This window comes from Pelophylax lessonae, assembly GCF_965119305.1.
Source record: "Pelophylax lessonae genome assembly, chromosome: 2".
NCBI classification, from domain to species: domain Eukaryota; kingdom Metazoa; phylum Chordata; class Amphibia; order Anura; family Ranidae; genus Pelophylax; species Pelophylax lessonae.
This window is the reverse complement of record NC_138769.1, coordinates 208,814,851-208,834,864: the sequence shown is the minus strand read 5'-3', so window position 1 is coordinate 208,834,864 and position 20,014 is coordinate 208,814,851. Positions and strand designations below refer to the sequence as shown.

Sequence of the window (20,014 nt, the reverse complement as noted above, 5' to 3'; positions counted from 1 at the left end):
CTGAGGGATTGATTGCTGCTGCCACCACGCTGGTTCACCAAGGCCGGTCAGCTCCCTCTACGTGCCCCGGTGTCACTCTGGTGTTTTTCAGCCTTTCCCAGCTCGCCTACAGCTCTGCCCACTCCCTGCCACATGACTGAATGATGAAGCTGAGCAGAACAAGGCTTGGAGCATACCCGCTAGCCTTCTCCCCCCCTTTATTGCCGCTTGAATCAGTAACCCAACGTAGAGCCTGTAGCTTCACCAGCTGGGAGAGAGCAATGCTGCTGCCTTTCCAGGTCTACCTGTTCGAGGGAGCTTAACTACTTTAGCCCCAGAGAATTTTGCTGCTTAATGACCAGGCCCCATTTTGTGATTCGGCACTGTGTTCCTTTAACGGACAATTGCGCAGTCATGCGACGCTGTACCCAAATAAAATCATTTTTTTTAACTCCCCACAAATAGATTTCTTTTGGAGGCATTTGATCTGTGCGATTTTTTATGCCATTAAAAAAAAAAAAAAAAAAAAAAAAAAAAAGCGACAATTTTGAAAAAAATAAATAAATCTTTTCACATTCTACTATACAACATTCCCAAAAAATCAAAATTTAACATTTTAGGCCAATTTTTTCAGAATAATATTGCGAGTGGCCAGCGGAACCACACGTCACACGCTCTGGCTGATCAGCTGACGAGCAGGCGCGCCGTCGGCTCCCCCATAGAGCCTCCTGAGCGAGCGACGTAGTAATATGTCATTTTGCCAAGGAGCGGCCGCCTGCCGCAGTAAATCTGCGGTGGGCAGTCAAGTGGTTAAGCAATCCAGCCCCGGCAGGTTAGTTCAGCCCTCCCCAGCCTCCCTCGCAGGGAAACCATCTGGTAAAGAAAAACATGCCGCTGGGTAGGTAGAAAATACTGAGGGCCAGGGGAGGGGGGGCAGCACCTCAAACTTAACATAGTGGAACCCTTTAAATTTCTAGGCTCAGGGAACCCCCTGCTAATCTACAGCTCACGGAGCATTCTTCCCAGTGCCCCAAAATGCCAAACACGTGTGTCCATTTGAAAAAGCCCCCCCCCCACCCTTTCCTTACTCCTTTAGAAACTGTAGAAGTGTAAGCTTTAAACTGCTGTGACATGTTCTGCTATATCCGTTGGACTCAAATATCCGTTGGACTCAAATCATTAGATTTTGCGCCATAGGCCAACAAATGCAAAGAGGCAGAGCTGGGTTTTATAAGTGTTACACCTCTCCATTTTTTCTACCAACTGGATTCAGTAGACAACTAGGTGGATCCAGTAAAGTGCTAAAAAACTGGTACCACGGAATCTAGAAGAAAAAAAAACAAATCACAAACAGATTGCCATTCAACTTTTATTTTAATAAAATCAGTAATGCACAGCACATGCAGTGCTAAGCATCTAAACTAGTACAATAAGCAGTTTCTAAACTAGAGCGACTTGAGGGTCAATCTTGACATTTAGCAAGTTGGAATCCATTCTTTGCATAAAAGAAAAAAGTGAACCTCATGTTACATAGGTATTGCCAAATGTACTTGCTATATGTAATCATTGAAGACAAGTCACTATTTTGTTTTTTTTGTTTTTTCCTGTTTTTTTTTTTAATTTACCAGTATGACAAAGATAACCACATGTTTTGAGGATTGCAATGTGCCAGACATTCACTGAAATAAAAAAAAAAAAAATAATAAACCACACAACTAAACAAAACTCACGCAACAAACATCTGAGAATCTGGACACTTCACAACAGTGTTTTGAAGTGTTTCATTAATATCTTAAGACAAGTGTATCAAAACCTTGGCATGTTTAATTTTAAGTTGCCAATTTTAATTACACCAGAAGTTATGGCTGTTCAGCCAATACCGGGTCTGTTTAATTTGACTTAAGAGTTTAATATGACTTATAACATTAAAAGCTCACACTACCCCGAAATATATAATTTCACGCATACGTTGACATTCAACATTCAAGTGCCAGTGTTTTTGTACTGTCTTTTGGTCAAGTTTCTTTAGCTTTCAAAGAATCACTTAGGCTTACAAAAATAAATATTTGTCAAATGTTCAATAAATATTACACAAAACTAGCAGCAAAAAGTATCTAGAAATCCATTGTGTGCAAAATAGTTTGCGCCCCCCTTCTATTACTCCCATGGTCCCAAATAAGTCTGTCTTGCCCTAGACTCCAAGCAGTGTTTTTTGCCATCGCAAAGAGACAAAAATAAAAAGATTTGAAGGACACGTACACAAGACTTATATAAAAATTCTCTGAATGTGCAATAAAAGAAGTTTTGTAGAAAGTTATGGGCAAAAATGTACAAGGGCCATCTATATTTTAAATAGCACCATAACAATGACCTCAATACTGTCAAGTGCACCTACAAAAAGGATTTAGAGCAAGGCACAAAAAACACTTGTAAAATCTATTGCACGTTAAGATTTTCTTTGCCATTCCTATGCCACAAAGTTGTTTTAATTCAGCTATATATATATATATATATATATATAGAAGGCTAAATTTGATGTGGCAGAGGCGTTTTGTTGGGAATTACTCTTTGGCCAGATATAGTACTGCCATACTAAATGCAATGGAAACCTATGCAACTAAAACTGACTAAACTGCACACCTTAGCAGGATTGTACACCTTGTGCAGTCATGTACATTTCTTCCACCGTTTGATCTTACGAGTTGAATTTACTCATCTGGAGCCATTTTACAAAGTCTACTGTAAGCCAAGTATGTTTGTAACCTTTCAACGCAGCTTGAACAGAGTAACGTGAATCTGCATTAAAATAAAGCCTGCTGCATAATTCATCCTGTTCATACCCTCTTGACCAAAAAACATCAACACTAGCATGCGTTTAGACCAAAATCAGCCAGGCCTGTCACAGAACCACATACTGTGGTCAGCCATTCTGCCATTTTCTTATGACAGGCATAAATTAATTTAATGATGATACCTCCTAAAAACTATTTCAAGTTTCAGATCGCTTAACGTTCCCTGTAATGTTCAGCCCATTATTGGCTTGCTCACACATTAGCTGTTCTGCCTAAACATTGGTAAAGGAATTGCTTTATTGCATTCTCTGAAAACCGTGCTTCACACATATGAAGCTCATACATCTATGTGACTGGAATGGCTTATTGAAAAGACTTCAGGTTCTAAGTACCTTTCCAGGATAGAGTGAGCAAATCAGAACATAACTTCGTACAGTTAGCCACATTAGAAACAACTCTGATATGCTTCAAGATCTTTTGCAATCTTAACAGAAGGCCTAATGGAGGCTTACTGCACAAGTTTACTTTAACTTGAAATATTAATGCATGGATGAAACGATTCCTGTTTTGAGGTTGTATCACACCTGCGTGCCAAGGTTTGATTTCGCTCAAGTTCAATAAATTTATTCTGTCTCAATTTATATATCTTGAGCAATACTGAGCCAACAGGACATCAAAATAAAAAGTTGTCTAAAGTTAAAGGCACAGTACATTAACAAACAAATTATCCTCAGTCAAAATAAATGCAGTTGCTGGAAAAGGGTGGATTTGGGAATTAATCCAAAAAACTACAGCAATGAAATCTTCCAACACCATCAGAGTAGGGCTTTTTATTCCTATTACTTGTTTTCTTCATGGCCCAGAGCTCCCTTGAAAAGAAAATTCCGTGGAGAATCACAGCTGGTAATGTACAAGTTCTTGAAGCTACACAAGGTATAGTCTGGCTAAGTTACATGTGGTTTCCATATTCACTTGTTTGGTTGAGTCCTTTCTATTGCAGGCAAGTTTAGTTGCCCCACCAGTCAACCTGGGAACTTCCACCGTAATTTCCTCCATAGCCATCGCTGTTATAGAAGCCACCATAGCCACCTATTGACGAAAGGACATCAGTAAATAGGGGGGACAGCATAGAAAAGCCTTTAACATGTTATGCATCTAATAACCACAGCATGAAAATTCAGTGGAAACAATGCTGTGTGATCTAACCACTTGACCTCCAGAAGTGGTTAACCCCCACCGCCCCCCCTTCCTGCTATCCAGCACTGCGCTACTTTAACTGCCAATTGCTCGGTCATTGAACGCTGCGCAAATTTAGATTCCTCTTCCCCACACACACAAAACAGCTCTTTTGATGGTATTTGATCACCACTGGGTTTTGATTATAGAAAGATAGAACATTTGGAAAAAAAAAATTTCTACTTTGTAAAACGAATCATAGAAACATAAAAAGAAAGACGATAGATATCAAATGTATTCATAAATTTAGGCCATAATGTATTCTGCTATATGTCTTTAGTATTAAAAAATATCCCAAGGTGGTCATGAAGGGTGCTTTTATTAAACATGGGTCTAGGATTAAAAACGAGCGAGGGAAAACTCCAAATGCTGTCTAGGCTGCACGTAGTGGAGGCCCGACATAAATGTGCGCCATCCCACTCGTCACATCTGGAAATGACGACAATCCATCAGTACAGGGCCTCTTCAGAGATGCCACAAACTGGGATACGAATCCAGAGACAAGTGTGGTAAACTCCTAGCGTGTTCGGTTAAGGAACTTCGGCAAGCCTCTTATGTACCTCCATTATGTCCTTGCTGGCCAGAAGCTCTCATTCCCCAAGCAGGTTGCAAACACCTTCAGGGACTTCTGCTCCTCCCTATATAATCTGAAGGACTCCTCCCCACTAGTGATCAGATCGATGACTACATTGTCTCATCTCTTCTTCCTCAGCTGCCGCTAGATCTAGGCACCCCTATTACGCTGGTGGAAATCCAACGGGCACTCAGCTCCCTGAAACCCGGGAAAGGCCCATGGACTGGATGGGTTGACCTCCCAATACTAGCAAACCCTTTTCCCTCTTCTCGGCCCCTATCTAGTCAGACTAACATGGCAGGCTCTCTCCCTACCTTCCCCAACACTGAGGGCTCAAATCGCTATTCCGAAGGCAGGCAAGGATCCCCTGGCTTGCGGCAGCTATAGGCTCATGCATCTCTACTTCACCTAGACCTTAAAATGCTAACCAAAATACAGGCTACACGCCTTGCCCATTCACTTACAGCCTCTCATCCACCCAGACCAAGTGGGCTTTGTCCCGACTAGAGAAGCTGGGGAAAACACGACCAAGGTCCTTAACCTGTTGTAGGTCACCAACACGTGCTCTCGACCCAGCGTGTTCTTGGGGACAGATGGCGAAAAGGCATTTGACCGTGTGAATTAGAAATTTATGTTTGTGGTTCTCAGACACATCGGTCTAGGAGAGACGAACTGGATTTTCTCAATCTACTCTTCCCCCACAGTCCAGGTCAAGGTTAATGGTTTCCTCTCTGAACCGTTTTCTATTGGAAACGGGACGAGGGAGGGCTGCCCTTAATCACCCTTCCCATTTGCCCTCTCCCTAGAACCGTTCATTTATAAAATCCATTTAAACTGATATCTCTGGCATCCCGATCAGTGGTTTGCAACACAAGATCTCTGCTTATGCACGACCCATTCTCACTCACTAACCCTGCAATTTCTCTCCCAAACCTTATTCAAAAATTTGAGCCATTTGGCTCCTTATCCAACCTGAAGATTAATTTTGTTAAGTCGGAAGTCATGGGAGTGAAGTCACCCCCCCCCCACCTTTTACAATCCTTGTCAACCTTTAAACTCAAATGGACCGATGTTGCATTACAGTACCTTGGCACGCGTATTCCACATAACCTGTCCCGCACCTTTGAACTCAACCTCCCTCTGACCACAACCCACGCGCTCCTTGAGCAGTGGCGCGGAGGCCTTCGCTCATGGTTCGGCAGATGCAACCTACTTAAGATGTGCATATTGACGAAATTTCTCTACCTCTTTCAGGCACTGCCTTTTCGGATCCCTTTCAAATTTTTCTGACAAGTACACTGTTCTCATCCTTCATCTGGGCCGACAACAGAAACAGATTGCCTCGTCACTGCCCTTCCCCGCCGAAATCACACAGTGGCCTGGCCATCCCTGATCTCAAAATGTGTTATCTAGCATCCCACCTCAACGAATTGTTGACTGGTGCCGTCATGCTGATACTAAACTCTGGGCTCAAGTTGAACAGCAGCAAACGCAGATTCCTCTTGCCAGAGCCCTCTGGTGTTCCCCAGATCTACCCTACATGGTGAAGATCCAACCTCTGATTGGCTCTTCACTCCATCTGGGCATGACGGGTAAAACCATCACTATTGGCGCCAGCTTCCCCTCTGTACCCTATATATTTGGTAATCCTGCGTTATCCCCGGGCTTGACCTCAAGACCTTTGTCACTGAGACACTGAAACACTTGTTTCAAGCATCTCATTTTCTACAAGACAATGCCTGGCCTTCGATCTCCTTGCTGACTGACGACTCGGGCCCTTACAAACTTAGTGCGATTCTACAACTCCATTTTCTGCACTCTCTCCCTGATGCTCCACGATATGCCTGTCAATTGTTACCGTTTGAGAAGCTGTGCTCCGATACTGGCACCCTTCCCAGGGTTCTCTCCAAAATGTACACTTGGCTTACCACCCCGCCGTCGCTACCCTGTCTCTACTGGCTGCGCAAATGGGAGACGGACCTCAGCCGGTCTTTTTTGGACCGCCAGACGCAATACATGATAGACTCACTTCATTTCTCAGTCTACACCAAGGTTCAAGAGACCAACTTCAAAATTTTGACGCGGTGGTACTATAGCCCTGCGAAACTCCACATTTTCTTTCCCGACTCGGAAGTTCGTAGGATAACTCAGAAATTCACAGATCATGTTCTACCCAAAGACCCTGCATTCTCCTTTTGCACCTTACTGATATCCCATCACCCACATATAAAAAGTAAATTGTTAGACACCTGCTGAACGCAGCTAAAGCATGCATCCCTCTTTGTTGGAAAAAAGACACCTACAGTAGCACAATGGATGCAAAAGGTCAAAGAGGTGAATAAGATAGGATGGAGGACCTTGTTCATACCGGCCGACGCAAACACGAATATTCTAAAATGTGGGACCTGTGGAATCTTTGTCCTCCGAGGGTGCTACTCTATTGGGGGCGTAACCTCTTATTTACTGGCATCCTGCGCTTTACCCCCTGATCCCCCCCCCCCCATCCCCCCATTCACCTACTGACGCATCCTTTCTTCCCCTCCTTTCGCTTCTCTATATCTTCTAACCTTCCACTAGCACACTTCGCTACTAGACCTTGTTTCTTGCATAAAATAAAAACAGGGGCACGTTGGGGAGGCCTCACTTTTGAACTGTATTTGTTGTATGCTTTGTATCACTTGATGCTAATAACTGTCACGTGTTCTGTTACTTTGGACGTCTGTTTTGTTCCCCCACCTTGTGCCTTAATAAAATGTATATTTGCAAAAATAAAATATTCGTGGATGTATAACTAGTTTGTAGGAATGTTATAAAGCAGGGGGGTCTTCAAACAATGGCCCTCCAGTTGTTCAGGAACTACAATTCCCATCATGTTTAGTCATGTCTGAATGTCAGTTTTTCAATGCCTCATGGGGAGGTGTAGTTCTGCAACAGCTGGAGGGCTGGAGTTTGAGGGTCCCTGTAGTGTCTACAAAACCATGAACCATGGTGTATATCAGGAATCCTCCAAGTACCACCCTCCAGCTTTAGCGAACTACTCATCCCATGAGGCATTGTAAAACTGACATTCACAGAAATTACTAAGCATGATGGAAATTCTTGAACTGGCGGGTCATAATTTGAAGACCCCCTGGTGTATACACACACGGGCATGTTTTGATCGAGCCCGCCAGGAAGCTGGCACTGCACACCACTCGGGAAATAACTCAATGCCTGATTTGGCAGTGTGCAGTGACTGCTTCCTGGTGGGTTCGATCCAAACACAGCTGAGCCAATCACTAATGGGGACACCAGAATTTACACAGCTATAGACACTATACTGTAGAGATATAAAGATTGGGGGTGCGGTATGAATGTGGAGTTTAACATGATGAGTCCTGTCTACTTAAATACAAAACAAAAGGATGGAGTACAAAAACTGTGCTCACCACTAGCCCAAATATGTGACAAACCATATGAATGTAGGTAAAAACCCTTATGAATGTAGGGAATTTTATTCAGTATACTGAATATGGTTTGTCCCCTTTAGTCCACGAGGGGCATCAGCACAATTTTTGTGCTCCATCCTTTCTTCGTTCTATACTGTAGAGTTGCACGATTCTGGCAAATATTAGAATCAATTTTTTTAGCCCTGAATGAAGATCACGATTCTCAAAATCTATTAAAAAAAATTATATTATATTATATATATATATATATATATATATATATTAAATACACACATATATACATTTACACATACATACACACACATACATACATCTCTATCTGCGACTAGGATTACACCTGGCGAATTATGAGGAGCAGCGCAGAACAATGCTCCCTGCAGCTCAGCTCTCCTTTGTCTCCTCTCACAGGCAGAGTGCATTTGATATCACTCCGCCTGTGACAGAACTGAGCCGGAACTACACAGGAAGCATCGGCTCCGTTCTGTCAGCTGAGCTCCAACAGCCAGGGATATCGCCCGGGTGTCAGACAGCTGCGGCCCGAGAATCGGGTAAATTGGGGGGGGGGGGGATCAAGATCATACGATTAATCATGCAGCTCTACTATACTGTAATGGCGGTGATCAGACATATAGTGGGACTGATCTGGCAGACAATCTGTCACTAACAGACTATCTGGGAGGGCCCCTGACACTGATGTCACTAGTGACACCAATAGTGATCAGTGAGAATAGTGTACGACACTGGCTGGGAAGGGAACATCTAGGGGTTGTGTGCCTAAAAATATGTGTAACGCTTGCTGCTTTTACTAACCGATTTGGCGGTTTTCTCTCCCTGCTTTGCAGAGAAGAAACGGCCAGATTGCTGATCTGTGAGACCTGTGTTATGCAAACCGAAGCCTCTGCTGTGATTGGCTACAGCCATACTTTACAGGCGAGGACCTGTTGATAAAATCCCGATGTAGTCAGTGAGAACATGGATTAGCAGGGGGTGTGCACCACTAGCCCAAATTGTCTGGATGACAAAACATGTACCTCATTCAGTCATCCTGTGCCACCCTGCTGCAGTAAAATGTATTGCGGCCAGCAAAATATCCCTGTGCATGAGGGCAAAAATACAAAACCACAAACCTATGAATTTATAAATACTGACAATCATAAATACTGACAATCATCTGAGGTAGCTGTGCATGGCAGATGTAGCTGTGCATGGCAGCCTATCCACATCTCTTGCATTTTAAAACCATAACTGAACTGGCCCCTGCACCCTCTGCTTGACAGCAAGCGGAGAGGGCTGGGGGATTATTGCCTCCACCGGAGAGGGCTGGGGGATAATTGCCTCCACCAAGCTGTAAAAAAAAAAAAAAAAACTGCCTTCTTGGTCGAAGGGTGAACTGAAGTTATCCTTTAACCACCTCCCACAAACCGATGTACCTGTACGTCGGCTTGAAGTGGTTGTACCAGGGTCATGCCTGCAAGCATCAACCCGGGGGATCGGGCTTTTTGGTGATAACCGATGCCACTCTCGGCTGTTATCCCAGCGAGCAGGGGGATATCCCCCCCCCCCCAGTTCTCCCGTCCACTGGCTGGTTAAGAGTCCCGAACGAAGCCGCATTCGGCTTTGATCGGGTCTCCTATCAAGTAACCTGGAAGAGACGTCGCAGTCACTTCGTTTACTCGAATAGCGCTGCGGAAATACTGCATGACAAAAAAAAAATTTACACACACACACACACACACACACACACACACACACACACACATATATATATATATACACATACATATATACATACATATATTTTTTTTTTTTTACACACATGTATATCCCCCGTCTCAACGACCGCCATTTAGTCTTCGCTAAAAAATATATATGTTTGGGGGTTCAAAGTAATGTTCTAGCAAAAAAAACAAAACCTGGATTTTTGTCTTATCGTAAAATCCTTTTCTTTGATGTTAATTGATGGACACAGCTGATCTTTATAACCATTGGGTTATACTGCCCCCTGCAGGAGTAGGAAACAAGGCAGAAAAAGAATCTGGCTACGCCTATGAGCAGTCCCAGGGGGTATAACTCCCTCTCCCTGCTATAGGTACAAGGAGTGTCAGAAGAATTACAATGACAGAAATGGATTTTACGGTTAGTCAAAAATCCATTTTCTTTCGTTCATTGACAGACAGCTCCTGATCTTCATAACAATCGGGACATCCCAAAGCAGTCTTTAGACTGGGGAATTTCCTTTGCTGTTCCCCTCATGTTTAACAGCCAGCCAGACAACAGGAGCTCAACCAAAACAACTGGAGCACATCTGAGAAAAAAAAAAAAAAAAAAAAAAAAAAAAACCAACAAAAAAAAACACCCTCAATAGGATCTGTTGGGGAAACTGCATATTACATATTTCCTTAATAGTGTAATGCATTCTAGGCCTCCAAATCCTGGTCAAGGGGCTATAAGGACATAAGCATAGCTTTACCATATACCAAACGAATGTTATTGTTAACTGGTCAAGTCCTTGAGGGGTTATATTGCAAAGGGAGTTGGCTTGGGGGTGGTATATTCCTTATACACAAGTCTAAAAGCTTAGCAGCTTGGGCAGTGGTAAAGTCCTATTTCCAGAGCAGCATCATCATGTAACATACGAGCATCTGGTTTGATTACCTGTCCACGCCTTAAAGGGGGACTCTGGAAACAAGCAACTTCGTATTCTTGTTATACTTTATATGCATCTGTCATTACTTTTAAATAAATTTTATAAGTATTTATGTGATCACTTTTTGCACATAACCCCAAAAAACGTGACTACACTGGATCAAGTCCTCTAAACAGCAGCCTACAAAACCTTGCGGCCAAAAGCAGCATCCACAGATTCCAACACACCCACTTTATATATAGAGTTTTGTGACAGTGTGCACCGACGACCAGGTGGGCGCCTTGCAAACCTGTATCAACGACACCTGACAGAAGGCACGAAGTACCCGAATAGAGTGCACCTTGACAGGTAAAGTAGGAACCTGACCCCTGATGGAAAAGGGCTGAAAAACTGTCTGGCTGATCCATCTGGAAATGGTAGCATAGGAGGCGGACAACTCTTGCCGAGGCCCATCCACAAGCACAAATAGTGAGGGACTTCCTAAAAGATTAGTAGCTGCCAGATACACCCTAACTGCCCAGACCACATCCAAGGCATGCAAGGGAGTTTCCTTCGGATGTTTCGGCCTGGGACACAAGGAAGGCAACACAATGTCTTTATTCAAATGAAAATAAGAGACAACCTTTGGAAGGGAAGACGGACAAGGGCGAAGAACCACCAAGGCAGACAGGATAATACCACCAGTTACAACCTGCGCGCAGAGCTGATAGCCAGCAAAAAAAAGGCCACCTTCTGGAGACCGCATAAACAAGGGAATGTCCTGAAGATTCTCAAAGGGAGGCTTCTAGAAGAAGACTGCCAAAGCTGACAGCTGGCCCTTGATGGTACTCAAAGCCAATTTCAACCCCCCCGCTGAAGGAAGGTCAAGATCCGAGCCATTGAGAAGGAACGAGGATGAACCCCATGAGACACCACACAATGCAAGTCTTCCATGTACGATGGTAGATCTTCCTAGAAGTAGATTTCCTAGCTTTAACAGCGTTGAATCACAGGCTCCGATAAACCTCCATCCATCAGCACCTGCCGTTAAACAGCCAAGCAGTCAAAGCCGGCGACTTGGAAGTAGGAAGGAAGATTGGTCCTTGGGACAGCAGATCCTCCGAGAGGGAGCTTCCAAGGAACGTTGGCAACTAGCCGCACCAGATCGGCATACCAAGTCTGGCAAGGCCAGTCCGAAGCCACTAAGATGACCGGAATCCATCCTGCCTCGATCTGGCGTAAAGCTTCAGAGGGAAGGCGTAAAACAGATACGAACCCCACGGGGCCACCAGCACATCTGTGGAGTCCGCCAGAGGACCCCGTGACCGAGCCACACACCCCCACACCTTTCTGTTGAGCAGAGATAACCGGTCTAACTCAGGGATGCCCCATCAGAGACAACTGATGAAACCAATCCGGATAAATGGACCACTCACCTTGGTCCAACGCCTGCCAACTGAAGTAATCCACCTGCCAGTTTCCCACCCTGGGAATGTATACGAAGGAAAGGGCTGGAACGAACCATTCTGCCCACCTCAGAATGCCAGCTACCTCCAGGACACTGCGCCCTCCCTTGGTGATTGAACCAAGCCACAGCCGTGGCATTGTCCGATTGAATGTGCACTGGACATCCCTGAAGACGATCCATCCAATGGTCCAGGCACAGCCAGATCGCTCAGAGTTCCAAGACATTGATAGTCTGGACTCCTCCAGTATCTAGATCCCGTGAGCAGAATTTTTGCCGAGGACGCCTACCCCAGCTGAACAGGCTGGCATCCATGGTGCCCCCCCCCCCCCGTCTCCATCGGATACAAGGGGAGGAATGACTTGCCCAGCCAAAGCCCTGAAGAACTTAGCCACCATATCAGGGACTCAGTTATTCCCCAGCTCAGCCGGACCAGATTGTCCAGAGACTGCAGAGTCTTGTCCCATTTGGTCAGAATCTCCCTTTGCAGGGACCTCATATGGAACTGTGCAAACGGAACCACCTTGAAGGTAGACACCATCAGGCCCAGCACCTGAATGCAAGTCTGGAGGGATGACCATATGCTGGACAGCAGGAGACCAATCGCTGGCTGCAATTTCTGGAGTTGGTCCAGAGGAAGGAGCACTCTGGCTAAGGCCAAGCCAGGCCCAGATAGTCCAGCTTTGTGGACAGAACTGGAGTAGACCACAGAAAATTCAGAATCCAGTTGAACTCCTTCAAAGTTCATATGAAGATTTCCATGTTTTCCACCAGAGCAGTAAGAGACTCCCCGCTCACAGGTCGTCCAAGTAGCCCAGTACAGCGATCCCCCATTGGCACAACAATGCTAGCACTGGGGCTAACACTTGTGAAGACCCGAGGAGCAGAGGCAAGACTAACGCCACAAACTGATAATACTCTCCAACGGCAAAGCGGAGGAAGCACTGGTGACCAGCGCATATTGTAATGTGAAGGTAAGCATGATGTCGATAAAGGCAAGAAAATCCCCCGATGCAGGGATGCCACCACCGTGCGAATGGAGTCCATCCTGAACTTCTGCACCCGCACAAAGCAGTTCAGCACCTTGAGGCCCAGGATTGGATGCGCCTTACCTTCCTTTTTGGGAACTAAATAGAAGTGAGGAAAATCTCTGAAAATGCGCCAAAGTCGGAACTGGGACAATCACCCCTTGAAACAGGTCTTGTACTGCCCCAGACCCTGTAAATGTACAATTTTAGGGGGACTGAATGACTTACTGGACCCACTTCTCTTGTACTAGGAAAGTCCACAGGTCCAAAAATGAACACAGGCGCGCGCGCGCGCGCCCCCCCCCCCCCATATGGGTGAGAGCGCACCTTCATGCTGAAGGAGTCTTTTGTGGGTCTGGAGAAGCTTGCTCTTGGCTTGCCAGACCAGGTCCGTTTGGATCCTCCAGAAGAGACCCTGAAAGGCTTCAAGCACTCAGTCAACTAGGGCTGCAACGACGCGTCGACGTAGTAGATTACGCCAACTACGGAAATTCGTCGACATGCGTGAAAGGCGTTGACGTGTCAACACGTGACGTCACACCCATCTCGCGTGCGTAGCCTGTAAATAGCGGTATTGGCGACTTCTGCTCCTGGGGGAGAAAGTTCCAGCAGCAGTCTACCACAAAAAGCGAGAGCACGATAACGATCATCAAGGGTATGGGAATTCTTTCAACAGAGGCCAGATAAAATGGTCCTTTGTTCCCTTTGCAAAACTGAAATGGCGTACCACGGCAGCAAAACTGCTATGCACGAGCACCTCAGAAGAAAACATCCTGGTGCACTCCGACCTCAAAAGGACGAGCCATCTTTACAAGTAGTACTAATTTATTACAATTACAATATATATGCTAGCTGCTAGGTAATTACAGATATATGCCGATTGCTCAGGCTGGGCCAGGGCTTTAGGCTTTGTAGTGGCCAGCTCACATTTTTTTAAATGTACAAGGCACTTTGCAGCCCTCAGTGTCTGTCTTGCTGATCTGGGGATCCCTCAGAGCATGACTGACAAGTGCAATGATCTGACCAGCACACCTGAGATGCCATGCTTTTCTTCCAAAATACACGCAGAGAGCAACAACATTTGCACTGACTGCAGCATTATGCAATTACAACATTGGCCATGGATATCTCAAACTTTCTACTAGAAAAAATACAATATTGTAATCAAACTAGTATTAAACATAAATTATCACATTCCTTCAGTTAATTTTAAATATGTAGATATACTACCCTCTGAAATACAGTACAACATTGTTAGCATTGAGGCTGAGCATTCATAGATATGTAAATTGGTAATGTTAATTTTTTATTATTATTGTGCGTTTCTCAGGAAGAGGCAAAGCTGTGTACAAGATTTTTTTCTTTCATAAAAAGGATGTCACTGTTGGCATACCCCAAGTGGCCATTACACTTACCAATAGCATACTCAACATGATTGTAAAAGTTATGAGACCTCTTTCTATTGTAGACGGTCAAGGATTTTGTGAGATTAGCACATTTTACCCAGGATACACACTTCCCTCCAGGTCCCATTTCACCAAGCTGATGAAGAAATACGAGGAGAATTTTGAAAGATTGAAAGCGTCAAAGATGTGAAATCCAAAATAGCTCTCACCACAGACGCATGGACCAGTATTGCCACAGAGGCATAATTGGGTGTCACATACCACTTCATTAATGAAGACTGAAAGCTTACATCCTACAATCTGACCACTATGCCACTTGAAGATCGCCACACAGCTGAAAACATTGCTAACTGGGTGGAAAAAGCAGCTGTAAAGTTTGAGATATCCATGGCCAATGTGACTGCAGTTGTCCATGATAATGCTGCAAATGTTATCGCTGCTCTGCGTATTTTGGAAGAAAAGCATCCTGGTATCTCTTCTCTAAGGTGTGCTGGTCATACATTGCAGTTAGTTGTCAACCATGCCCTGAGGGATCCCCAGATCATCAAGACACTGAGGGCTGCGAAGTGCCTTGTGGAACATTTTTAAAAAAGTGAGCTGGCCACTACAAAGCAACAACAAATGGTACCCCTGATCATGCACTAATAAAATGATGTATCCGTAAGATGGAACCGTACTTTACACATGATCAGTCGCCTGCTTGAACAGAGGTGGACTGTCACTACAACAACTTTCCGATCCTGATGTCACACCACGAGGGAAGCGCTTCCTGGATTTAAAACATGATCAGTGGAGCTTACTTGAGGAAGTGGAACAAGTCCTGAAGCTTTTTGAGTGTGCTACTGTTTTCTTGAGTGGAGAGTCCTTTGTGACTGGTTCCGCTCTACCTCCTTTGGTAAAAGGCCTCCAGAAATCCATACAGAACACAATTTGCGAGACAGCGGCAGTCAAGGCTTTCAAAGTGTTGCTGCACAGGAGATGACCTCAAGATGGGAGCGGGAAACTAAATTCAGAGGGGACGGTGGAGAAAATATGTCTTATTGCAGCAGCCCTGGACCCCAGATTCCACAAACTAAAAATCCTGGCAGCAGAGGATAGTTTAAAAGTTCACCTCAAGGTCCAAGCTCTTGCTCTTAAAGAGAAAAGAAGATATGAGGAAGAGCAAACACATCGTCAATGTGAGGAACAGGTTCAGTCAGCCAGTGCAGACATGAAACTTTCAGAAAAGAGGCAAGTGTCTATGTTGGATTTTTTGCTTGGTTCAGATTCCGATGAACACCACAGTAATGGTGAGGATGACACTGGTCACATCCAAGATCAAGAAATTCACAGTGAAGTTGTGAGGAATGAGATACACATGTACTTTATAGTGAGCAGGCCATTCCAAAGGAAGAAAATCCACTGAAATGGTGGAAGGGGAATGAAGGGAGGTTTCCCATCTTGGCCATGCTGGCAAAGAGGTTACTTGTCTGTGCCTGCAACATCAACCCCATCTGAAAGGCTTTTCTCAGTTGCTGGCAACATTGTGACTAACAAAAGAGCAAGCCTAACTTCAGAGCATATCGATATGCTAACCTTCCTCCATTGCCATGCTATATTATAGATACAGGCCCCCAACCTGTACCTGTTGCACTCTTGGGTTTTATAATGTTGGACTTCTTTTAACTACAAGATGCCTGCCTTCAGGTAATCATTCCTCAGTATTGGCCTTATAATTTGCGCAGTGTTGAGCGGTGCTTTTTGTTGGAATTGGCTCCTTTAAAACTGTAGTTTTTAGGTATGTTTATTGTTTTACATTTAGTGCACTTTTTGTGGACCATTATTATGTGGTTTAAAGTAGTAAGGTTTACTCCTTTAACCACCACATAATGCAAATGCAAAGCATTGCCTTCAGAATGCATCTTTTGCAAAGTGTTAGGCAGAATTTATTTTATATGGCATAATTATTCATGCCTGATGCCACAAGTGTTGTGTACAACACCAAAAAAATACTGGTCAACAATTAGTCAGGAATTACCCTACAACTGTCATTTTATTGCAATTTTTATCCTTTTGTCTTGCAAGTATTTTGCTACTTGCGCTAATAAATTCCATTTTAAGCAGTACTTCACTTGGCTGAGCCCACTAAGGAAGAGTCTTTCCCAATGAGTGAGCGTTCATTGCTGGATGGTTACCCAGATTACATGCAAGGATTTCATACTCCCCATTAAGGCTGCATAAGACCCAGAGAGGGTCTTGTCCTCTGCTGAGGTGTGCAAGATGAGAGTGGCACCTTTGCACTGATTAGCACCTTCTAGCACTAATGAAATCAGTACTTTATTTGTGCACATTTTTTGGACTTTCATATGGACTGTTAAACACAAATGAATTAGAAGTGCTTTAATTTAATGCATTATTGCACAATTTTATATTTTCATTTTTTTGCACACATTTATACTGTAAAATGTTGTATTTAGCACTGCCAGCACTTTTAGATTGTTAGCAATTTATGTGGTTAGCAATTTATGTGGTTTCACTTTTAGCAAGCGCTGTGATTAATCCTTTTCAGTTAATTTCCCCCATCGGGTGAACAGCAGCTGCTCATTGTTCCCCATACATTGACCAAGCTCGGTTGTTTGTTATTATTTTAATGGTGAATACCAGTCTTCGTGCCGAACCAGCCAGAGTGTACACATTGCTGGCCACAGCCTCCACCTTCCTGTCAGCCAGATCATTAAGGGCCGGCGACTCTCCAACCGGAATCATGGTTGCTTTGTTCAATCTGCAAACCGGAGGGTCCACCACCAGAATAGTCCACTTAGGGGGACTCACAGGGGTAACGCCTAGTAAATCGCTGAGGGACCAAGGTCTATGTCCATCTTCAAGGTCTTACGTACAGATACAATCAGTGCTTCCACCAGCACCTTTTCGTGTGCAGTTGCAGATGGAAGAATCACACACTGAGGATTCCTGGCGCGTGGTCGCACACCCAGCAGAGTGGCCCACGTCTGCCGAATCAGATTCAGAATAAGATGAGGCGGGGGGTGCTTTTTGCTAAACTATCACCTGAAAGCTACCTCCACCAGGGACACAAAGGACTCCAGGACTGCTGTCAGTGCATCGATGGATGGTTGGGACCTGACCGGTGGGGAGATGTGCTCCAAAGACTCCATGACTCACCAGGGGTACCTCACAAAGTGTAAACCACTGCAAAGGGACAACCTCCACCGTGCTGGCAGCATCACCGGGTCACCAGGCACAAAAGCGATCCTCAGAGGGAGAGAACCCCGCCAGACTCCTCACCCCGCAGAGACAGGCACCTGCAGCCACCAGGATAACCTGCACTCCATGTTCAGCGATCAGGAAGTGAAAAGACCTAGGAGTCAACACTAGGGAATGAGTTCCCACCACCGAAATCACCACCCACAGGGCTCCACTGTCATTTTCGATGGCAAACCTAAAATTGGACGCCGGACTAGACCTACCTGGCATAGAACAGCAAAATGAGGGCACCCAGGAGGTATCCCTAGGCCTCAAAGACACACTCAAGGCGGCCCTGGTAGGAGCCCCAACCTCACAGCCCATTGTCAATGGATGAGGGACAGATGAAAGGGGTCTTGATGGGAAGGAGGGGAACCTGGCGGCCCAACTGTCTCAAGGGGCCCACGCCCACCCCAACACCCTCCTGGGGGGGGGGGGGGGGCAGCTAGTCCATACCAGGAGCTAGGCAGGCACCGCTACAGACAGAACCCCTCACCATGAAAATTGGGGGGGGGGGGGGGGCTGTCGGCCAGGAGGAACACTTCAACTCTGCCTGAGACCCAGTCTTATGAGACCTCGTGAGTGGTTTAACTTGCAGGCCAGCCCCCACATGCAGTGGGGCTATGATGTGGCCGAATTGAGGTTTGCGTGTGCTCACTGGCCAGACTAGATCCCATGGTCATCCCAGATTATCCAGCCTGTCACCCAGTCCAGTCCTTGATGTTAAAAAGCCAGGAGGAAAAAATTTCATCTAAAAAAGGAAAAATTTGGGCAGGACCAGAGATGCCAGCAAGGAACTAGGTCCTGACTAAGCAGAAAATAGGCTTTGACCTTAAATGGTTTAAGTGATAAGTTTAAAATTAACATGTTAATATACCTACCTGCTCAGTGCTTTTGCACAGAGCAGCCGAATCCTCTTGTCCCACGTCGGAGCACCTGGCCCCTCCCCGCCTGACCCCACAGCAAGCAGCTTGCTATGGGGGCACCCAAGCCACTGCTCTGTCTATTCAAGACTGAAAGACTGATGAACATCTTTGGACAAAAAAGTCCAGCAAAAAACACACCCCTTAAACCCTTACCTCCTCCAAATCCCCGACTGCCTCCGTGACCACTGCTCCTACCTCCACGACTGCTCCCGAAGCTGCTACTGGAGCTACTGCTCTGTCTGTAGTCTCTGGCACCAAACCCACCGCTAAAGCGACTGCTATAAATATAAATAAAAAAAAAAAGAATTAGCAACATGTCAAAATCAATACTGTCAGACATCTTCAAGCACAGTTGCCAATGCAGATCTGCAGATGCACAAAGTGCCTTCACAACTTACCTCTTTGAACGCCCACGAGTGCTGCTCTTGTGATGCTGTTCATAGGCCATATTCTCCAGCCAGGATGGTACCTCTTGTTTCGCTTCCACCAGAAGATCTAATAAATCCTTTGTTATATTTATATTCTTTTCATTGAAAAATGATGTTGCAAGACCTGAAAGATGAGAGATGAGAAATTACTAAATGTATAAACAACGCGTTCTTAATGACTCGTTTTTAAACCCTGTATGAGAAGGAAAATTTTACATTAAGGCTGCTTTCACTGAGGAATTTTTGAAAGCATTTTTTTAGCGTTAAGGCGCCTGAGAAGCTAAAGGAAAAAGGCTTCCCCTAAAAAAAAAAAAAAAAAGCACTGAATGTTTACATTGGAGTGGTGCGCTTTCATTGTGGTGAAAAGAATTCTGCTTGCAGCATTTGAGGCGTTAACCGTACCAAAAAGCCTCCTCCCCATTGAAATGAATGGTAACCGCATCAAAAACACACACGACCAGCGGTTTTTGAGTAGTCTTAAGCCACATGTGCTTTCAAAAAAATGCACCACAAACGCTGCAGAAGTGCAACTTTTGATGCAAACCAGTATGAAAGTGCCCTTACATATTCAAAGTCAGCATTAAAGACTAAAGCTATACTTACCCAAGTTACCCACACGACCTGTACGACCAATTCTGTGTACATACTCCTCAATGTCACTGGGTAGATCAAAGTTTATTACATGCTTGACGTTTGAAATATCAAGTCCTCTGGCTGCAACCTATAAGATTTATAATTGAGATACCAAATAAATTTTATATATATATATATATATATATATATATATATATATATATATATATATATATATATATATATATATATATATATATATATACACACACACACACACACACACGTAGTA

The 20,014-nt window shown here is 44.7% G+C and overlaps 1 protein-coding gene across 2 annotated transcripts in view; it reads right to left on the bottom strand.

Annotated features, from left to right (window-relative positions):
- Window positions 1-1,328: 1,328 nt before the first annotated feature.
- DDX3X (DEAD-box helicase 3 X-linked) overlaps window positions 1,329-20,014 on the bottom strand; it is a 49,887-nt gene continuing 31,201 nt past the window's right edge. The window contains exons 16-19 of one of the 2 annotated variants that reach the window (XM_082245170.1): window positions 19,753-19,870; window positions 19,120-19,273; window positions 18,875-18,999; window positions 1,329-3,860 (exon numbers count right to left, since the gene is read on the bottom strand). In XM_082245170.1, the coding sequence (XP_082101296.1) occupies window positions 3,778-3,860; window positions 18,875-18,999; window positions 19,120-19,273; window positions 19,753-19,870 (480 nt within the window). In that variant the 3' untranslated portion in view covers window positions 1,329-3,777. The remainder of the gene's footprint in view (window positions 3,861-18,874; window positions 19,000-19,119; window positions 19,274-19,752; window positions 19,871-20,014) is intronic. The other variant, XM_082245169.1, reaches the window with a different exon arrangement.